At 59.3% G+C, this 17,966-nt stretch overlaps 1 protein-coding gene across 2 annotated transcripts in view; it reads right to left on the bottom strand.

Moving 5' to 3' along the window:
* Positions 1 to 17,966, bottom strand: part of CELSR1 (cadherin EGF LAG seven-pass G-type receptor 1) — a 144,682-nt gene that overhangs the window by 29,992 nt on the left and 96,724 nt on the right. For both annotated transcript variants that reach the window (XM_061418859.1, XM_061418858.1), the window contains exons 6-15: positions 15,618 to 15,775; positions 14,102 to 14,265; positions 13,611 to 13,736; positions 11,345 to 11,511; positions 6,131 to 6,316; positions 5,163 to 5,276; positions 4,206 to 4,380; positions 3,497 to 3,638; positions 1,864 to 1,984; positions 38 to 221 (exon numbers count right to left, since the gene is read on the bottom strand). In XM_061418859.1, the coding sequence (XP_061274843.1) occupies positions 38 to 221; positions 1,864 to 1,984; positions 3,497 to 3,638; positions 4,206 to 4,380; positions 5,163 to 5,276; positions 6,131 to 6,316; positions 11,345 to 11,511; positions 13,611 to 13,736; positions 14,102 to 14,265; positions 15,618 to 15,775 (1,537 nt within the window). The remainder of the gene's footprint in view (positions 1 to 37; positions 222 to 1,863; positions 1,985 to 3,496; positions 3,639 to 4,205; positions 4,381 to 5,162; positions 5,277 to 6,130; positions 6,317 to 11,344; positions 11,512 to 13,610; positions 13,737 to 14,101; positions 14,266 to 15,617; positions 15,776 to 17,966) is intronic.

Here is a 17,966-nt window from a genome sequence, read left to right on the forward strand (position 1 = left end):
TGCCACACGGCCTGAGCGGGTCGAGGGTGATGCAGACCTTCGCAGCCGAGGACGGTGACCTCGGCGAAAGGGTTGTCACAGCGGTTGCACTGGCGTCCGATGACCCCGGGCTTGCAGCTGCACTGGCCGGTGTCCATGTCACAGACGCGGCTGTGGGAGCCGTGCGGGAAGCAGTCACAGGGCAGGCAGGCGTCCTGCCCTGGGGGCCTGTAGTAATTCTCCTGCGGGAGCCAGAAACAGAGGCTGGACGTCAGTGCCGCAGAGGCCCAGCCCCTGGAGCACGTGTCCTGAGTGACGTCAGGGTTCCAGCCCGGCCGGCCGGCCTCATGGCTGCCGTCCACCCACGGCGTCCAGGCCGACGGCACCTGGGGCCCCCGCGCTGGACGGGGCAGGGGTGTCTTCACATCTCAGCAAGTGCTTACTGTGAGCCAGCTTCTGTCCTCAAGAGGATCAGAGACTCAGTGGCGATCTGTGCACGGGGGCACCAGGGTGGCAGATGGGAGCTTTGTGCTTTGTTTTTTTAAAGTGTAAGAAATTAGAAGCCGTCTGAACATCTGTCATCAGACAGGTCAGGGTGATGGTCAAGAACACAGGCTTCAGTTTTGGAAAGTCCTGGACTGACGCCCAGCTGGGTGGTTCACGGGCCACAACGCCTTTGCCGGGCCACTCGGTCCCCCGAGGCCCACGGGTCGCCAGCTGGAAACTGGGACAGGCGGTGACTTGGGCAACTGGCAGCCCAGGACACAGTGACACAGGCTTCCGTGTCAGACAGGGACACGGAACTGTCCCCTGGGGGTTCCAACCACATGTCCTCCAGGGCCTAGAGGGGACGCTACACGTGAGCAGCCACCCTGGGAGGGGACATGGATGTCACTGTCAACATGCATAGTTCTTTCTGCATTTGCAATAACTTTTTATGAAAAAAAAAAAAAGAAAAACCTAGGCACGTTTTCCCCAAGTACCCTCTTTCCCTCTGCCCTGCCCCCCACTGAGGCTACGACCCCATCCACCACCACGTGGCTCGTGTGCGTGGTCCTGCTCTGCTAGGCCCTCGTGATTCTTCAGACCCCAAGCAACACGCGGATGTCAGACAGCGCTGGGGCTGCAGAGAGCACCGTGAGGGCAGGGTCCCTTCCTGGGTCAGCAAACTCAGCCAGCAGACTGCGCGTCCCTCTGAGCAGCTACTGTTACAGACAGACCTTCCCTTTGGGATTCAAGTTACTGGCAGCTCACGGCGATTATTGACACAATATTCTGAAGGTACATGGTGTTTTCCAGGAGGCCAAGGGGGCCGGGTTTCCATGTGATTTGGGCTGAGAACAGGCCGTGCATGAGGGCGACAGGTATCCAAGGCGGGGGGAGTGGGCAACGCTTTCCATATTTATTTGTTTACATTTTTAAAAAATGTTTTATGTGGGCCATTTTTCAGTCTTTACTGAATTTGTTACAACATTGCTTCTGTTGTATGTTTTGGCTTTCTGGCCATGAGGCACGCAGGTTCTTAGTTCCCTGACCAGGGATTGAACCCACACCGCCTGCACTGAAAGGCTAAGTCTTAGCCACCGGAATGCCAGGAAAGTCCCGAGCCACCAGGAAAGTCCCTCATATTTTCAATGGGGGTCATTGTTGGGTGGTTCGATAAAAGACCAGAAAAACGGCCAACCGGGGAGAACCACGGCCGGTGCTGAAGATGAGCCAAACGCACAGAAATGTCTCAGCTTCCGATGACCCCGGGTGGGCTGAGCCAGCAGGCCTGGGGTGCTGAGGGTGAACGCCGTGAACACCTAAGTCACGTGCTCTTGTCCAGGCAGGCGCGGTGCCCGCCCCTCCCTCCCCTGGGTCCCCACGGCCTGCGGGCCTCACCTTGCACTGGCACTGCCCGCTGGTCTTGTTGCAGTCGGCGTCGAAGCCTTTGCTGACCGCACAGTGGCAAGGCCCGCATACAGGGTTCCCCCACCAGCCTCGGGGGCACGGAAGGTCGATTCTGTTGGGACATCAGATAGTGCGTGGAAGGTGCATAACTGCCCTTTGTGGCACTAGAGGGATGTTGGCGGCCTGGGCCCCAACTGGCCTGGATCTGGGCGCCCCCCGCCCGAGTGGTCCGCTTCCCCCTGCTGCCTCCACAGGAGCCCTTAGCCTCTCACGTGCCAGGCCCAGCCTTCAGGGGCCCAGGTCTGGAAGACACTGGTGACACCCTGACCCAGCCTCCCGCGTCACACTGCCCAGCACCCCCCACCAGGACACCTGGCCCACGGGGTGGGTGACAGCCACCCTCACGCCAGGCTGGCTCTCCGTGGCCCGGCGCCACCCAACACGCGTGCCCTTCAGGCTCCACAAAATGAAACCCTGCCCTGCGTTTACTACCCTGGCTGACAGCTTTCCATCCGCCCGCCCACCAGCGTCAATCCCTCCTTCTCACCTGTTCACCTAACCAGCAATTATTAAGTACTGACTGTGTACACACTAGGGGAATACAAACGGCCGGGACAGGGGTGGGGCTCCAGTCTGGTGTTGACGGATCTGCATCGACGTTGGGGGGGACCCCTTCCCCCTGCCTCCTCAGCCCTGCGCTACGGGCAACGCCAGGCCTCAGGGACGCCACATGGCCTCCCAGCCGGTGCCCTGGCCTCTGGCTTCCACCTGCTTGAGCCACACTGCACCCCAGAGTCGGAGGCTCTCTGACACCCAGTCTTGATCCCCCCACGGCTTTCTGCGGGGCCCCCGTGGCCTCCACAAAGCTGAGCTCTGTTCCCAGTTTGCGGGCAGGCCCTCCACTCAGGCCTGGGAGTCTCCCCGGTCCAGAAGCTGCCTGGGACAGCATGTGCCAGCCCTGCCCGGGACTGGCTGACCCTCTGAGCTCCTTAGACAGGCCTCATGCCATCACTGCTCGCTGGCTCTGCCCTCTGGTGTCCCCCCCGGAACACCCCCTGGAGGTGCCCCTCCCTTCAGCCTCCCTGACTCCATCCCACCATCACCCGGCAGGCTGGGCAGCTCTGCTGTGCATTTGGGTGGAGACAAGCTCAGTAGGGGTTGGTGAGAGATGCCCGGTTGGATTCTCATTTATTTCATGCCAAATTAAAAGACACGTCCTTGTTATCCAGAACCATATGTTGCTGTTCAGTCGCTTAGTTGTGTCTGACTCTCTGGGACTCCATGGACTGTAACCCGCCAGGCTCTTCTGTCCATGGGATTCTCCAGGCAAGAATACTGGAGTGGGCTGCCATCTCCTCCTCCAGGGGATCTTCCCGACCCAGGGATTGAACCCACATGTCCCGTGTCTCCTGCCTCGCAGGCAGATTCGTTACCACTGAGCCACCTGGGGAGGCTTTTAAACCCCGTAATGAAGCTATTGTAAACTCACCGAGTGGTGATGAAGGGGGAATCAGATGGAGGTGATCAAAAGGTACCTCGCCTACTTGGGGTTCAGTAACAGAGAGGAGAGAGCAGGTCGGGAGCGGGGGCAGCGCACGGGCCCGCCGGTGGGGGCGGCGCTCACCTGTTCTCGCAGTACTGCCCGTAGTGGCTGGACCCGCACTCGCACACGTAGCCGCGCGGGGAGTCGGGGCTGTGCACGCAGGCTGCCGCGTGCCTGCAGGGGTTCATGTGACACGCATCCACACACCTCTTCCCAAAGTACCCTGCGGGGACAGGCCAGTGTTACCCCACCCCAGGACCCGCCTCTCACACCGCAGGTCCTTGTTCTGCGAGGGGGGATGGGTGGGGAGAGACCCTCTGCGTGAGCCTGTGTTTGCAATCTGCGGCTGCCCCGAGACCCCCTTTCCAGGCTGCTCTGCGGAGGAAAGCTGAAGAGGCCCTTGGAATCACGGGAAGCACGGACACTCAGGGGGTCCGACCTGGAAACACGGAGGAGAGGGCCTCCCAGGCTGCCTGGGGAGGGTGGGAGGCTGGGGGAGCTGACGGTACCAGCCAAGCATCACCTCGACAGTCAGAGGCGAGCACCCAACATGTTATTCTCAAGCGTGTGCCCTTCACTACCGCTCCCTCGTGTCAGTGTGCCCGGAGGGTACAGCGGGAGTGTCCCTGCCCCCAGGTGAAGAGACAGCACAGGGGCCCCTCCTCAGTTACGAAACACAGCTCCGGCACCACACGCCGGCAGAGAGCTGCTGGGGGACCAGCGCCCGGCTCGGCGTGCGGGGCAGGTTAAAGCACGGAAGGCGCCGCCCCCGCGGCCGGCAGGTGCCCACCTCTGTCACAGACGCAGGCGTAGCCGCCCCAGGTGTTGCGGCAGCGGCTGTGGGGAGGGCAGGGGCCGGAGGAGCAGGGGTCCTCCACCTCACAGCCGTCCTTCACCCTGACCTTGAGGGCGTCGTTCATGTTCAGCGTGGCGATGTTGGTGGCCGTCTCCCCCATTCTCACTCCCTGCGTTTCAGAAAGGGGGGCCCAGAGTCAGTCCCTCGGGGCTGGAGGAATCCCCAAAAGGGAGCCAGGGGTCCCTTATTGCAAAAGTGAGGCCAGGATGCACGCACTGCCGCCCCTCCCCAGGTGTGGACCCCAGGACGGGGTTTAGGCCATCTGGGATGGAGACGGACTAATTCCATGTTCTGATAATTCCATGGTGAGGGTCACGGAGGAAGCAGGAAGCAGAACAGCTGCTGGAGACGGAGGGCAGAGCAGCTCCTGGGAGAAGCGGGGGGCTGTGCAGAGGGTGTCCGGAGTCGAGGCACCATGCAAAGCACCATGGGGCCAGATCACGGAGGCGCAAGAGCGCAGGGCAGGCATGAAGGACTGTCGCCCGCAGTGGGAGGCTGGGGGCGGGTGGACATGAGCGGAACATCGTTATGAACGGCTCCCTCAGGCTGCTGCCAGCACACCTGATCTAGGGGATGGGCGTGGGGCCCGTCCAGGTGAGGATGGGGGCTGCTGCAGGCGGCCAGAGGGAGGCTCTGGACGGGACATGAAGGCAGGGCTGCAGGTGGACGAGGGGGTGGCTGGGAGGGCGGTGCAGAACTCGAGGGGAGGCAGGGAGGAGGGGGGCCGTAAGTGGGAAACACGATGTGTTCAAGTTGGGTGGGCGATTAGACAAGTGAACTCGTTTGCTGAAAACCAGCAGGACGATCATGACACCCACGGCGGTGCCGGCCGCCCTGAGCCCGCCGTGGAGGCCCAGGGTGGGGGTCGGGGAGGGCGCGCACGCGGGGTACCTGCATGCAGCCCCGGAAGCCGCGACGCACGGACACCTTGTCTTCAGACACGCCCCCCACGATGAGGCTCCTCATCCGCAGCCCGGGAAGCTGGTTCCCGATCTGCACCGTGTCCTGTGCAAAGAGAGGGGCTGGGCCACCGCCTGCAGACACCTGGCTAGGAAGCGCGTGCTCAGAGACTGCAACCCAGCCACGCCGGGCGCTCCCCTCAGCCTGGGGGCCGTCCCTGCCTCACACAGGGGGCCACGCAGCCATTTCCGTGGAGACCACAGCTGTTCGTGCATGAGATGGCGGGGTGCGGGAACCAGCCGGGGGACACGTGTCTGTGTCCCAACCCGGCCAAGGTGGACGGCTGGGGGAACATGGGCCACCCTCCCACTTGTCATGGGCACTGCCAATGAGCCACTGCATAAGAAAGTTCGATAAACTAAAAAAAAGTAAAACCCGTCCGTGGTGGCAGGAACCTAAGGAAGTCTCAGCCGGATCCTCAAGCTCAGAACACGGCAGCTATTCACTCCGAGAGCCAGGTGCGGGAAGAGCCTGGACTCCAAGAGCTCTTAGGAAGCACAGGGAAGCCCCTCCAGTGTGTGGGGGTCCCCTGACATGCCTCCGGTCACCTGGCTCACACCCTGCAGATCCAGCGTTCTCTGAGTCACCTGCCTGGCATGCCACCTGCCCAGCTGCAACAGGTGTGTCTCTCCGGGGGCCCACAGCCCCTCCGGCACCTCGGTCATGTGCCCCCACCAGATCCATCTGTGTACCCCAGACGCACAGCACAGAACGGCTGTGGCTCAAGCCAGCTTTGCTACAAGAAACCGTCTAGGCAGGGATGAGGTGCAGGCTCCTGGGACCCCAGCAGAAGGAGGAACATCAGACCCGAGTTCAGGGGAGCCCAGAAAGCACTCCTCCAAATCCACAAGCACCTGGCACCTGGCGGGGTCCCCCTGCGTTCCCGCAGGCCCACTCACCTGGTCCATGCCGTAGTCCAGGGTCATGACGGCCAGGTACTTGATGTCTTTGCCCTCCGTGGCGCTCTTCAGTTCTATCAGCAGGTGGTGCCACTCCCCGTCGGTCACGCGTGACCTGGACAGCTGCATGGACACCACGTCCGAGGCGCCGTGGGACACCTCGAACTGGACGTGGTTGTTCAGGATCTGCAGGACGGGAAGAGCTCCACTGGGGACTGAGGCAGTGATGACAAGATACAAACCACATCGCAGTCACTTAAGGAACAAAGCCATGCAGACAGACTCACCGTGGGGCACCGAGTTAAAGATGAACATAAAAATTGGGCAAAGTCTAATTTGCTGTTGCCTGTCACATGTTCCAGAATCACATGCTTTCTTCTATGATGAAGTGAAGTGAAGTGAAAGTCACTCAGTCGTGCCCGACTCTTTGCGACCCTAATTCTCCAGGCCAGAATACTGGAGTGGGTAGCCATTCCCTTCTCCAGGGGATCCTTCCAACCCAGGGATCGAACCCAGGTCTCCTGCATTGCAGGCAGATTCTTTACCAACTGAGCTGTGAGGGAAGCCCAAGAATACTGGAGTGGGTAGCCTATCCCTTCTCCAGCAGATCTTCCTGACCCAGGAATCAAACCAGGGTCTCCTGCATTGCAGGCGGATTCTTTACCAGCTGAGCCACCAGGGAAGCCCCTCTTATACGGTAAGAAGCGTCAAATATTGGCAGAGATCAAGTAAGACGAAGCCCCCTGGACTTAGGTATCGGAACAATCACAGGTTCTGTTGACTATTGGGCTCTTATTTTTGGATGTAAATGTTTCATTTTATGGGACAAGATTCAGGCCACCATGTTCAAATATATGTATGAAAAGACAGAAGTCAGCGTGGTAACCGGCCTAAGACGTTCGTGTTTTGAGAGAACGTAGCTGGGGCAACGCTGAGATCATGGTTCCCTTTCTCCAGTGAAGGACTGGGCAGTTTGGACCAGCCCGCCTCCTGAGCACACCCGGGAAAATGAGGCAGAATCTTAACGCACGGCTGTCCAAGGCACCAGAGTGACCCAAGGCACTGCAAGTCACAGAAGCACAGCCAGGCAGAGGGTGGGGGTCTGCAGGGACGCGCTCGGCCCTGCCGCACGGCTGCCAGACGGCTCTGGGAGGAACTGATGAGGCTGAGAGCTGTGCGAAGCTTTCTTGGCCTGTGCGGCTGGGAGGAGAGGAAGTGGAATTCTGAGCCTGCCCAGGGTGAGGGCTGCAACCAGAAGCAAACACAGGGGATAATGACACCACCATCCTTGTTTCAAACTGCCTCTTGCTTGTCAACATGATGTCCAGTATTCAATCAAAAATAACCAAGAACGCCAGGAGAGAGGACGGTGTCTTACAACAGACTCTTGGGAATCCAGATGAGAGAACCATCAGACACAGACGTGAAAACAGTAATGGGAACCACAGAGCTTTCAAGGAGACTGATTCAGGTACCAGTAGACTTATTTCTGGATATAATTATTCCTTGTTTCATAAGACTCAAGCTACCATGTTTAAATACTTTAAGACTGTAAATCAACTACACTTCCAAAAATACATGTTAGAAATCTAAAAACACAGTGTTGTAACGAACCTAACTTCAAATTACATACAGAGCATGTTAAAAAAAAAACACTGTTAGTGCACTGCTGAATATAAGGAACCTGAAATACGAGGAAACAGAAATGTTGAAAGGAGAAAGATAGAAAAAGATACATCACAGAAACACCAACAAAAGCTAAGCACAGCTATATTAACAGGAGACAAAGTAGATTCTAAGGCAAAAATAATTATGAAAATAAAGAGGATTTTCATCGTGATAACAGAGTCAATATTCCAGAAAGATAAAACAATCCTAAAATTGTATGCACCTAATAACATTGCCTAATCACATCACCCAGAGCCAGACATTCTAGAAAGCGAAGTCACATGGGCCTCAGGAAGCCCTGCTGCTAATAAAGCTAGCGGATGCGATGGAATTCCAGCAGAACTACTCAAAACCCTAAAGCGTGATGCCATCAAGGTGTTGCATTCAATGTGTCAGCAAATCTGCAAGACCCTGCAGTGGCCACAGGACTGGGAAAGACCAGTCCTCACCCCAGTTCCCAAGGAGGGCAGTACTGAACACTGGACACTTACACTCATCCCCCACGCTAGTGAGGTCATGCTTAAAATCCTGCATGCTAGGCTTCAGCCTATGTGAACCAAGAACTTCCAAGCTGGGTTTAGAAAAGGAAGAGGAACCAGAGCTCAGACTGCCAACATTCACTGGATTATAGAGAAAGCTAGGGAGTTCCAGAAAAACATCTACCTCTGTTTCATCGACTGCACTAAAGCCTTTGACTGTGTGGATCACAACAAACTGGAAAGCTCTTAAAGAGACGGGAATACCAGACCATCTTACCCGCCTCCTGACAAACAACAGAACCCTGTGTGGAACAACTGACTGGTTCAAGATTGAGAAAGGAGCACCACAGGCCCGTCTGCTCCCACCCTGTTTGTTTAACCTCCATGCTGAGCACATCGTGAGAAATGCCGGGCTGGGTGAGTAACAAGCTGGAATCAAGATAGGCAGGAGAAACATCAACCTCAGACATGCTGATGATACCATGCTAATGGCAGAAAGTGAAGAGGAACTGAAGAGCCTCTTGATGAGGGTGAAGGAGGAGAGAGAAAAAGCCAGCTTAATACTAAATATTGAAAAAACTAAGATCATGGCATCCGGCCCCATTAGTTCATGGCAGACAGAAGGGGAAAAGGTGGAAGCAGTGACAGATTTCCTCTTGTCTCTAAACTCACTGTGGATGGTGACTGCAGCCATGAAATCAGAAGACGACTGTTTCTTGGCAGGAAAGCGATGACAAACCTAGGCAGTGTGTTGGAAAGCAGAGACATTACTCTGCCGACAAAGGTCCGTCTAGTCAAGGCTAAGGTCTTCTAGCGGTCACATACGGCTGTGAGAGCTGGACCATAAAGAAGGCAGAATGCTGAAGAATTGATGCCTTCGAACCACGGTGCTGGAGAAGACTCCTGAGGGTCCCCTGGACAGCAGGGAGATCAAACCAACCTTAAGGGAAATCAACCCTGAATACCGGTTGGAAGGACTGATGCTGAAGCTGAAACTCCAGTATCTTGGCCATCTGATGCAAACAGCTGGTTCACTGGAAAAGTCCCTGATGCTGGGAAAGACTGAGGGCAGGAGAAGAGGGCATCAGAGGATGAGATGGCTGAATGGCATCGCCGAGGCAATGGAAGTAAGCTTGGGCAAACCTCGGGAGATGGTGAGGGACAGGGAGCCGGGTGGGCTGCAGTCCATGAGGTCACAGAGTCGGACATGACTGGGCAACTGAACAGTGACAACCAGAACAACAATGGAGCCTCCAGATCCACAAAGCAGGAGCGGACAGGTCCAGAGGGGCTCAGAGATGAGCCACAGTCGAGGCTGGAGATTAACTCACCTCTCTCAGCAGCTGAGTAAACTCCCTAAAGCAATAAGGACAGAAAAAAATGTGAACGCGCCATGAACACACGCCACCTACTTGACAGACACAGAACGCTACAGAACTCGACTGCGGTGAACACGTGTTTTTTTCAAGTGTAGGTAGAACATCGACAAAAATCACCAAATGCGGGGCTCACAAGCAAGTCTCAGCACATCTCAAAGGTCCGAAATCACACGGCGAACGTTCTCTGTCCTGCGGTTACGCTGGAAACAATAACAAAACGGCTAAAAACGCCACCTGTCTGCTAACTGAGAGAGCTGCTTACCAATACCCGAAGGGCCAAAGAAGAAATCTTGACGGAAAACAGAAAATGTGTTTAGCTGATTATAAAGACAACGCAGCTAGTAATGTATTTCACTTTTCAGTCTTAACTGAGAGTCAACGGAAGAAGGCAGTTTTTCACCTTTTTATATTTCGTTTCCCTTCGTTTTGCAGAAGCCCCAGTCAACTCATTAAACTTGCCCTGCCATTCTCTCTCGCTGTCCTCGCTAACAAAGCCCCGAAGCCAGCAGCTCCACGATGAAATGACGTACCACCACAAACAAAAGCAGCGCCTGCAGAATGATCCCAGGGCACTGGGAGTAGCTGCTTGCCACCTGAGGTCTGTCGCCGGATTTAGGAGAGCATTTAGCAGCAGCCAGGTGATTCCCACTTGACAATGGAGGTGGATTTAGGGCGCCTAAGAGCAATCAGCCAAATTGTTCCGGCTGCAGGACGACTCTGTGCCTTGTCTGGGCTGCTGCGGAGGCTGGGAACACCGTGGAGACCGCCCCAGAGCACACAGGCCGCGGGAGGCCTGCATTCCACAAGCGTCGTGTGGAAACAGCCCAGAGTAGTCTGTAATCCCCAGCTGACCAGCCTTTGGGAACGGCCCTGGGGCGGCCTTCTGGGTGGCCTCCGGGGTCTGGAAGATCCCCCTGCCGCCCCGAGGTCACCACGTTTGCCACCCAGGCTTCCACAGGGAGGCGCTGGCCACGGTTCCTGGCAGAAACCCTTCATGTTTGAATCAGCTACTCATACCTTAATTACTCAGACAATACAGGAGTTCGTGGCTTTGGGTGTTGTTCCATTGAGAGCGTACTTTTTTCCGACGGAGACCCCATTGCCAATGACAGCCCGCGAGCGCCCACTCGTCACCTGAATCAGCCAATTTAATTTGTTCCAACGGCAAAACCAGCACAGAGGGAAACCCCATGCCCGGGCAGAGGAGCACCCGCCGTGGTCCGGCCCAGAGCTGGCATCTGGGGCCGCCTGGTAAACCCATACAATTCCTGGTTAATAAGGGAAAAGCAATGGTGGCCGTGATTACCCGGGAGGCACACACTGCACCTTCAGTGCGACCTGAACGCGCCTGCGCGGGAGACGCACCTGAGCAGAGACGGGGGAGGGGACAGGGAGGCGTGAGAGGCAGGTGGGGGTGGGGCAGGTGGGAGAAGAGAAGGGGCTCCCCCTGGGCTCCGCGCCCCCAGCCCCCGCCCAGCAGGGTTGACAGGCTGACTGATCTGGTGCTGGGCGCTGGGTGGTCACATTCTCCTGGTCCTTCAGGGGCGTGGGCAGAGAGAAGTGACCAGGCGCCCCTCGAGGGCAGTGGGAAGGCCCGGCTTCAGGGCGGACGGCCCGAGCCTCTGGTCGCCTCACGTGGGTGTACAGCTGTCCTGCAGCACCCGGGGTGGGACGGGGCTCCCACTCACCTGGAGATGGAGCCGGGAGGACACGCCCGCCGTGGCCTCCATCAGCACGCCGTCCTCCTTCCTGGTCCGGAACATGAGCCCCAGGTACCAGGGCACGGAGATGATGATGTCCAGGTCGCTCCAGGACACGACGCTCTCCCCGCTGAAGCGCTGGGGGTGGGGCATGACTGTGGACACAGACACAGGCTCCCCGCATCAGACGGCCCCTGAGAGTCGTTTCAGCAGCAGAGGGCGGGACAGGGCCCCAGGGAGCGGGAGGGGAGAAACCCTGGGCCTTTCTTATTTTAATGCAGAACTGACCTCAGACTTCTACTTTAGAGCACTCGCCCTCTGAGTCCAGGAACTCTGGGCCCTGCAGAAACCTCCTCTCACCCCCCAGGACACAGGCCACCCTCCTGGACAGTGAGGCTCAGGCCTGGGGCTTCTCAAGCAGGCCCGTGTAAGGGAAGGGGCTTGCAGGCAGAACGGGACAGCGCAGGACCCTTGGGCTCAGTGGGGGCCCCTGAGAGCCTAGTCTACCTGCCCCCCGCCCCCAACACACACCTGACGCTGAGCCCACCCCGCTTCGTCTGTGACGCTGAGCCCACCCTGCTTCGTCTCTGCCTCCAGACAGACCAGTGGGCGGGGTGACGCTGAGCCCACCCCGCTTCGTCTCTGCCTCCAGACCCCTGCGTATCACAGGCTTCAGGGCCGCTCCCAGAGCCTCAGCCCAGGTCCCCAGGTGGGCCCGTGGCCATCCCCACGAGGTTGGGCAGCACGGGGCATGCCAGACGGGGGCGGCCTCGGGGGGCCACTGAGCCCCGTGGGCACCAGCATCTGGTTCCTGTTCTCAGGAACCCAGCCCTGGCAGCTGTTTGCTCTGGCACAGTCGGAGCCAGGCTCCCGGCCTCCATAACAGGAACTCCGAGGGCAGGCGGCCCGATGGTGCTGTGTCCCCCAGGGGCCTCTGCCCCTCCCGTGACCCCAGCTTCCTGCACGCGGCGTTCAGCTGGGGCTGGACCTAACCTGGCCACAGGGCCTGCATGGGCCGTGCCCACCTGCTACACGGAAAGCAGACCTTTGGGGCCTTGAAAGGCGTCAGCTGCCTCGTGACACAAAGCAGGGGGCCCTGACCAGTGACCGCGTCCCGGACAAGGACTGCGGTCGTAACACGACACCTCGGCTCCCATGTCATGCGTCTCAGCTCCGTCGCTATGGCCCTGAGCAGGGTGGACCGCCCGGCACAGGTGAGCTGCCCGCTAGCTCCACTCTCTCGCCCGCGCTGTGAACTCTGCTCCCCTTGAGAACCTCCTATCACGGGGCCCGCCCACTTCTGCTCATCACCTCCTTAAGGGAATCTCAGGGAAGCCGTGGTCCCCACGCCCGCAAACAGCCACAGGAGAACCCCGAGCCCATCCCTCGGGGTGTGCAGGCTGGGGTGAGGAGCGTCTGCCTTCTACGGAGAGGCTGTGGGTTGGGGGCCAGCGGGCGGCCACAGGCAGGACTTCCCCAGGCCATCAACTTGCTAACGGGCTCCGGGCAGCTCCAAACCTGGCGTGCTGCAGTCCACGGGGTTGCAAAGAGTCGCACGTAATTGAGCAACTGAACAACACCAACAACACCTCCAGGCAGACCCAGGGAGGGGGTCCAAGCTGGTCTGGCCTCCGTCTGCCCCTTTGGGCCCCTTGACTGTAAGGCAGACCCAGGGAGAGGGTCCAAGCTGGTGTGGCCTCCGTCTGCCCCTTTAGGCCCCTCAACTGTAAGGAGCGTCAGTGGGTTCTAAATCACTGCTCTTATTTAACACCATGTTGCTTCAAGATGAACGAATCATTTAAAACCTGCCAGTTTCGACAACAGCAGGGGTGGGGTCTGGGGGGAGGCCCAGGCTTTGATGCCACAAAGTGTGCGGTCCGGCGGGGAGGCGGCCAGCTGGCGGAGCCCTGGGGTGGTGAGAAGGGGCGTGGGGGCGCGGGGCCTGGGGAGCTGCCCCTGGCAGCTCAGGGTGCCCGTGAGAAGACACACAGCCCCCAGGAGGCTCACCCAGGCCCCGCCCGCTCCTCTGGCCCTCGTGGACACCCCACGCCACGCTGGTCCAGCTCACGCAAAGGGCTGGGTCCTGCAGACCCATCCTGGGTGCCCGGCCTCTGCTCCAACATCACGCACCATGGTGCCCGCAGCCCTGGCCCTGGGCTGCCCTGCCCCCCCAGCTCCCCACCAGGACCCAGGCCTGGGGACACACGTGCCACGGGAGGCCGGGGCACCCGGCACCCACCGCGCCAGCTCTCACCTTGCTCGCAGTTCTTGCCGCCAAAGCGGAGCGGGCACTCGCACAGGTATGTGTTCCAGCCGCTGACACAGGTGCCCCCGTTCTGACACCAGGTCCCGTCACAGAAGTTCCGCTGAGCAGCGCAGCCTGGAGATGGAGCGCAGGGCATGGGCTCAGAGCACGAGACGGAGCAGAGAACCACGAGGGGGTGGGGTGGGGGTCTACTCGTGTCTCTCAGCACCAACCCACGCGGCAGGGAGATGCGTCCCGTGGACATAGCTGGAGAGGTGGCGGGCAGACCCGGGCCCCTCTGGGCCGTTAGGATCTAAGACCTGAGACGCCATGGAACGCCCATGTCTGGAGGCCCGGGGCCGCGGGCCCAGCCCGCCAGCCGACCAGGCCACCTGGGGACCTGGGATCCTGGGTCTGGGTCGGTGGCAGGCCTGAGGGCCAGGAGGTGGAGGATGCCCTCCCTGCCTGGCCACCGCAACCCCATGATGCCCCCGCCGCACCTGCCCTGGTGCCGTTGTTGGCGATGAAACTGGCCATGTCCACGTGCCTGCCGTCGATAGACAGGTTCCGCATGCAGCCCACGAACTGCCGGTTCCGCACCGGGAAGTCTTCAGGCAGGTTGGGGACGCCCCCCAGGAGCAGCGGCCCGGTCAGGTCCAGGGACCTGTGGAGGCAACGTCAACCGCTGAAATGGCGGGCTGGCGAGGGGGACCCTGGCGTTGCCATAACCTGGTGTTGCTGAGCCGTGGCCTCAGCTGCGGGCTCACTCGTCACCCTGCTGCTGCTGCTGCTGCTGAGTCGCTTCAGTCGTGTCCAACTCTCTGCGACCCCATAGACGGCAGCCCACCAGGCTCCCCCGTCCCTGGGATTCTCCAGGCAAGAACACTGGAGTGGGTTGCAATTTCCTTTTCCAATGCAGGAAAGTTAAAAGTGAAAGTGAAGTCGCTCAGTCATGTCCAACTCTTAGTGACCCCATGGACTGCAGCCTATCAGACTCCTCCATCCATGGGATTTTCCAGGCAAGAGTGCTGGAGTGGGGTGCCTTTGCCTTCTCCGACTCGTCACCCTGAGCAGCAGTAAATCCAACAGGTGGGCAGGCCAAGGAAGCAGGCGGCCAAGAGGCCGGAACACACTCGGCAGATCCTGCTTCCGGGGCCGCCCCCGGCTCTCAGCCGCTCCGTGCCTCAGTTTACCCCCTCGCATCAGGTCCTGACAAACGGGAGGTTTCGGGTGGCCGCCCGAGTCCTGCCTGCTGGCCTGGCCTGTCCACACCGCAACAGGACACGCAGAGCCGAACAGTGGTGCCACCTGCCTCTGGTCCCTAACGACCTTGAGTGGAGGTCACGGCAAACACGAACCCTGGCTGGCTCTGCGGGTGCACACCTGTCCCATCACTGAGCCGGGGGCGCCCCACCTGCACCACAGCTGGGGGCGGGGAGCCTAGGAAACAGGCACATTTCATACCGGACGCCCCAGCAGACCAGGCTCAACTAACCGTGGGGTTCAAAGAGCTTAGTGAATATCCCACCCAAGCAATCCCAGTTGAGTCCTGCATGGACCCTTCTTGCCCCTCGACTGGAAACATCCACGTCAGCATGTCTCTGCCCGGGGTTACGATGGGCCCCACGGACCCCGGCATCCACATGGTGATGCAGCCGCTTGGACCTAACAGAGGGCTCACTGACCCAGCCCTGAATCGCAGGGACCAGCGCTTTCTGGAACAAAGCCAGGGCTCCCGTGGAGACAGGGCTGGCAAGGGCTTCTGGGCTCAGCACGCCGGCCGTCACAACTCTGGGTGTGGCCTGGCCACCGCTTAGGCAGATGAGTCTAAGGGGACCTGTTCTGGGAGGCTTTGACATATCGAGGGATGAGGGACGAAACGCGACTTCACCCCAGACTGGGACTGCCAGGACTCCAGGCCCAGAGTGCCCCGCGCTGCGGCCCGTCCTGGGCGACCCCTCTGGTGCAGTGGCTGTGGACAGGGCGCACTGCAGGGCCCGCCCCCGGGACACTCACTTCTTGGAGCCGCTCTGAGTGCCCTGGGCAGCACAGCTGTAGTTCCCGACAAAGCTGCCGAAGCGCACGGCCACAGCCGTGTCACAGTCGTCCACGGTCACCACGGCCACCTTCTCTCCGGACGGCCCGTGGGGCAGGCCCAGGCGGCCGATGTTGGGCTGGGGGATGAGAAAGCCGTCAGTGTGACCTCCCGCCAGCGCCCCCAGCCGGTTCCCCAGCCCCGGCACACGCCCCCCCCACTAGCCTGGTCTTAAATTAGTCTCCAAACCACCTGTTCTGGGTGAACGGGGAGCCCCCCAAACTTACGTCCCTCCCAGAACCCCAGAATGTGGCCTTGTTTGGAAACTGGCATCTGGCAGACGTAACTGGTTGGGCTGAGGGCGTGCTGCAGCGGGACAGACCCTCACACACACAGTCACCCAGGGAGACGTCGTGTGACGATGGAGCCAGAGGCGGGTGACGCTGCCACAGCCAAGGGCGCCAGCACCCCTGACGGAGACAAAAAGGAGCGTGCCCTGCAGCCCTCGGGAGGCCCTGCACACAGCTGGCTCCAGATGCCCGTCTCCAGGACCGGGGAGAAGGCCGGTCTGCCGTCAGCCCCCTAGTCTGTGTGTCTCGTCCCACAGCCGACACCAGGGCCCCGGGACCCCTCCTGAATATCCGTGTGAGTCCACTCCTTGGCCAGACCATGTCCACGCACCTCCTGACCTGGTTCCTGGGGTGAGGGCTGCACAGTCAGTGCTCCCACACCCGGCGGGGTACCCCTCATCTGGCCCAGAAGGATGGCAACCCCAGGTGCTCACCCCTCGAGGGCTCATGCTCTTCCTGGCCCGGGGGTGACCCTCCAGCCCCTTTGGCTGGCCCGAGGTCAGCCACCCTCTGTGCCCCAGATCAGTCACCGTCCTCCCCAGCTCCCCGCGTTCCCTGGTGTCCCCGTGGTTCTCACACACTTGGTCTCCCTGCCCAGGGTTGTTTAGAAGAATTCCCTGGGACCACTGCGCAGGGGGCAGCCTGCCCACTTCTGGAAGGAGTGCGTTCCCCAAGCAGGGAGGCTGAGGTTCACATCCGAGGACTGACTCCCTCTCCCTGGGCAGCCCGCTCATCCTGGGCATTCCTCACCAGTCCCCCACCGGCCAGCCCTCGAGGACACCCAGCACACCCACCCAGACGGCCCTCAGACTCCTCCTAACGGGAGACACAGCGCCGTTCACACCAGCCACGTGATACAGGAAGGGGCACTGTTCCGGAAATGCAGAGGGCAGGCTCGGGCCAGGCCAGGCGCCTGGGCCCCTTCCCCATCTGCACAGCCTGGACGAGCGCTGCCTCCTGAGGGGGCGTGTGGGCTAACCCAGAGGGTCACCACGCTTCACCATCCGCACGCGACGTGTGGGGGCTCCTTCCTCCCCCCCAGAGAACATTTGCTCCCAGTCCCAGCGGGGACTGTCCATCAACCCCAAGAGCAAGGGCTCAGGGCCTCCACGTGATAGGTCTGGGGTCCAGTCGAGTTTATAATGATGAAATTCGATGCTTCTTTATGATAATATTGGAAATGGGGAGTTGTAAAAACAGAGAATTTAATTGAATCATCTTCGATGTCTTTTCACGGGGAAATAACAACTACACAGTTCATTCCAAACCTTCGGTTTCCTTTTCTCCAAACCTTCAGTTTTTTAATAGGAACAAAAAAAGTCTCCGTTTGATTGAGGATGCCGGGCCGAAAGGCAGGACGTGGGGTTTCTGGTAACAGGAGCTCAGCCAGGCGGCCGAGCTGTGTGACTCCAGGAGGCCTCGCTCGCCCTGGCCTTACCCTCTGGAGTTGCGCTCTGCACAGCCTAAATCACTATACCTGGCAACCCCAGCCAAACCTCCTGCTTCCTCCTTGGCCACCATCCGACCCGAACAAGGCCATCACTACACCTGTCTCTCTGTCTACAAGACGAAGGTTTAATGCTGGAATACCCATCCTCTCTGTGCGACAGGGACCTCAGGACGACGTCAACGTGAGACGCCGGAGCCTCCCTCGAGCCCTTCTCAGGTAGAGCCAGAGGAAGACTGCCCCTGCCCGTGGTGGCCCAGCTCGCGCATAATTCTCTCCATTTTCTTCTGCGTCAGTTGGTGAGATCACAAGGTCGGCTAAGCTATTCCTTTAAAGATTTCACCTTTGGTTAAGCAACAGTTAGATAAGTAAAAAAATAACCTGTTTTCTCGCTCTGTAATAGCAGTCCCCTTTAGAGAACACGTCCAAGTGCCTATTATGAGACGCTTAAATATTAGGTGCGATCCCGGGGAAAGAACCGTCCTCCAGCTGTGCAAGCCCCGTATTATCTTTACAACTTGCAATTTACATTT

The sequence above is a fragment of the Bos javanicus genome, chromosome 5 (assembly GCF_032452875.1).
Source record: "Bos javanicus breed banteng chromosome 5, ARS-OSU_banteng_1.0, whole genome shotgun sequence".
NCBI lineage: Eukaryota > Metazoa > Chordata > Mammalia > Artiodactyla > Bovidae > Bos > Bos javanicus.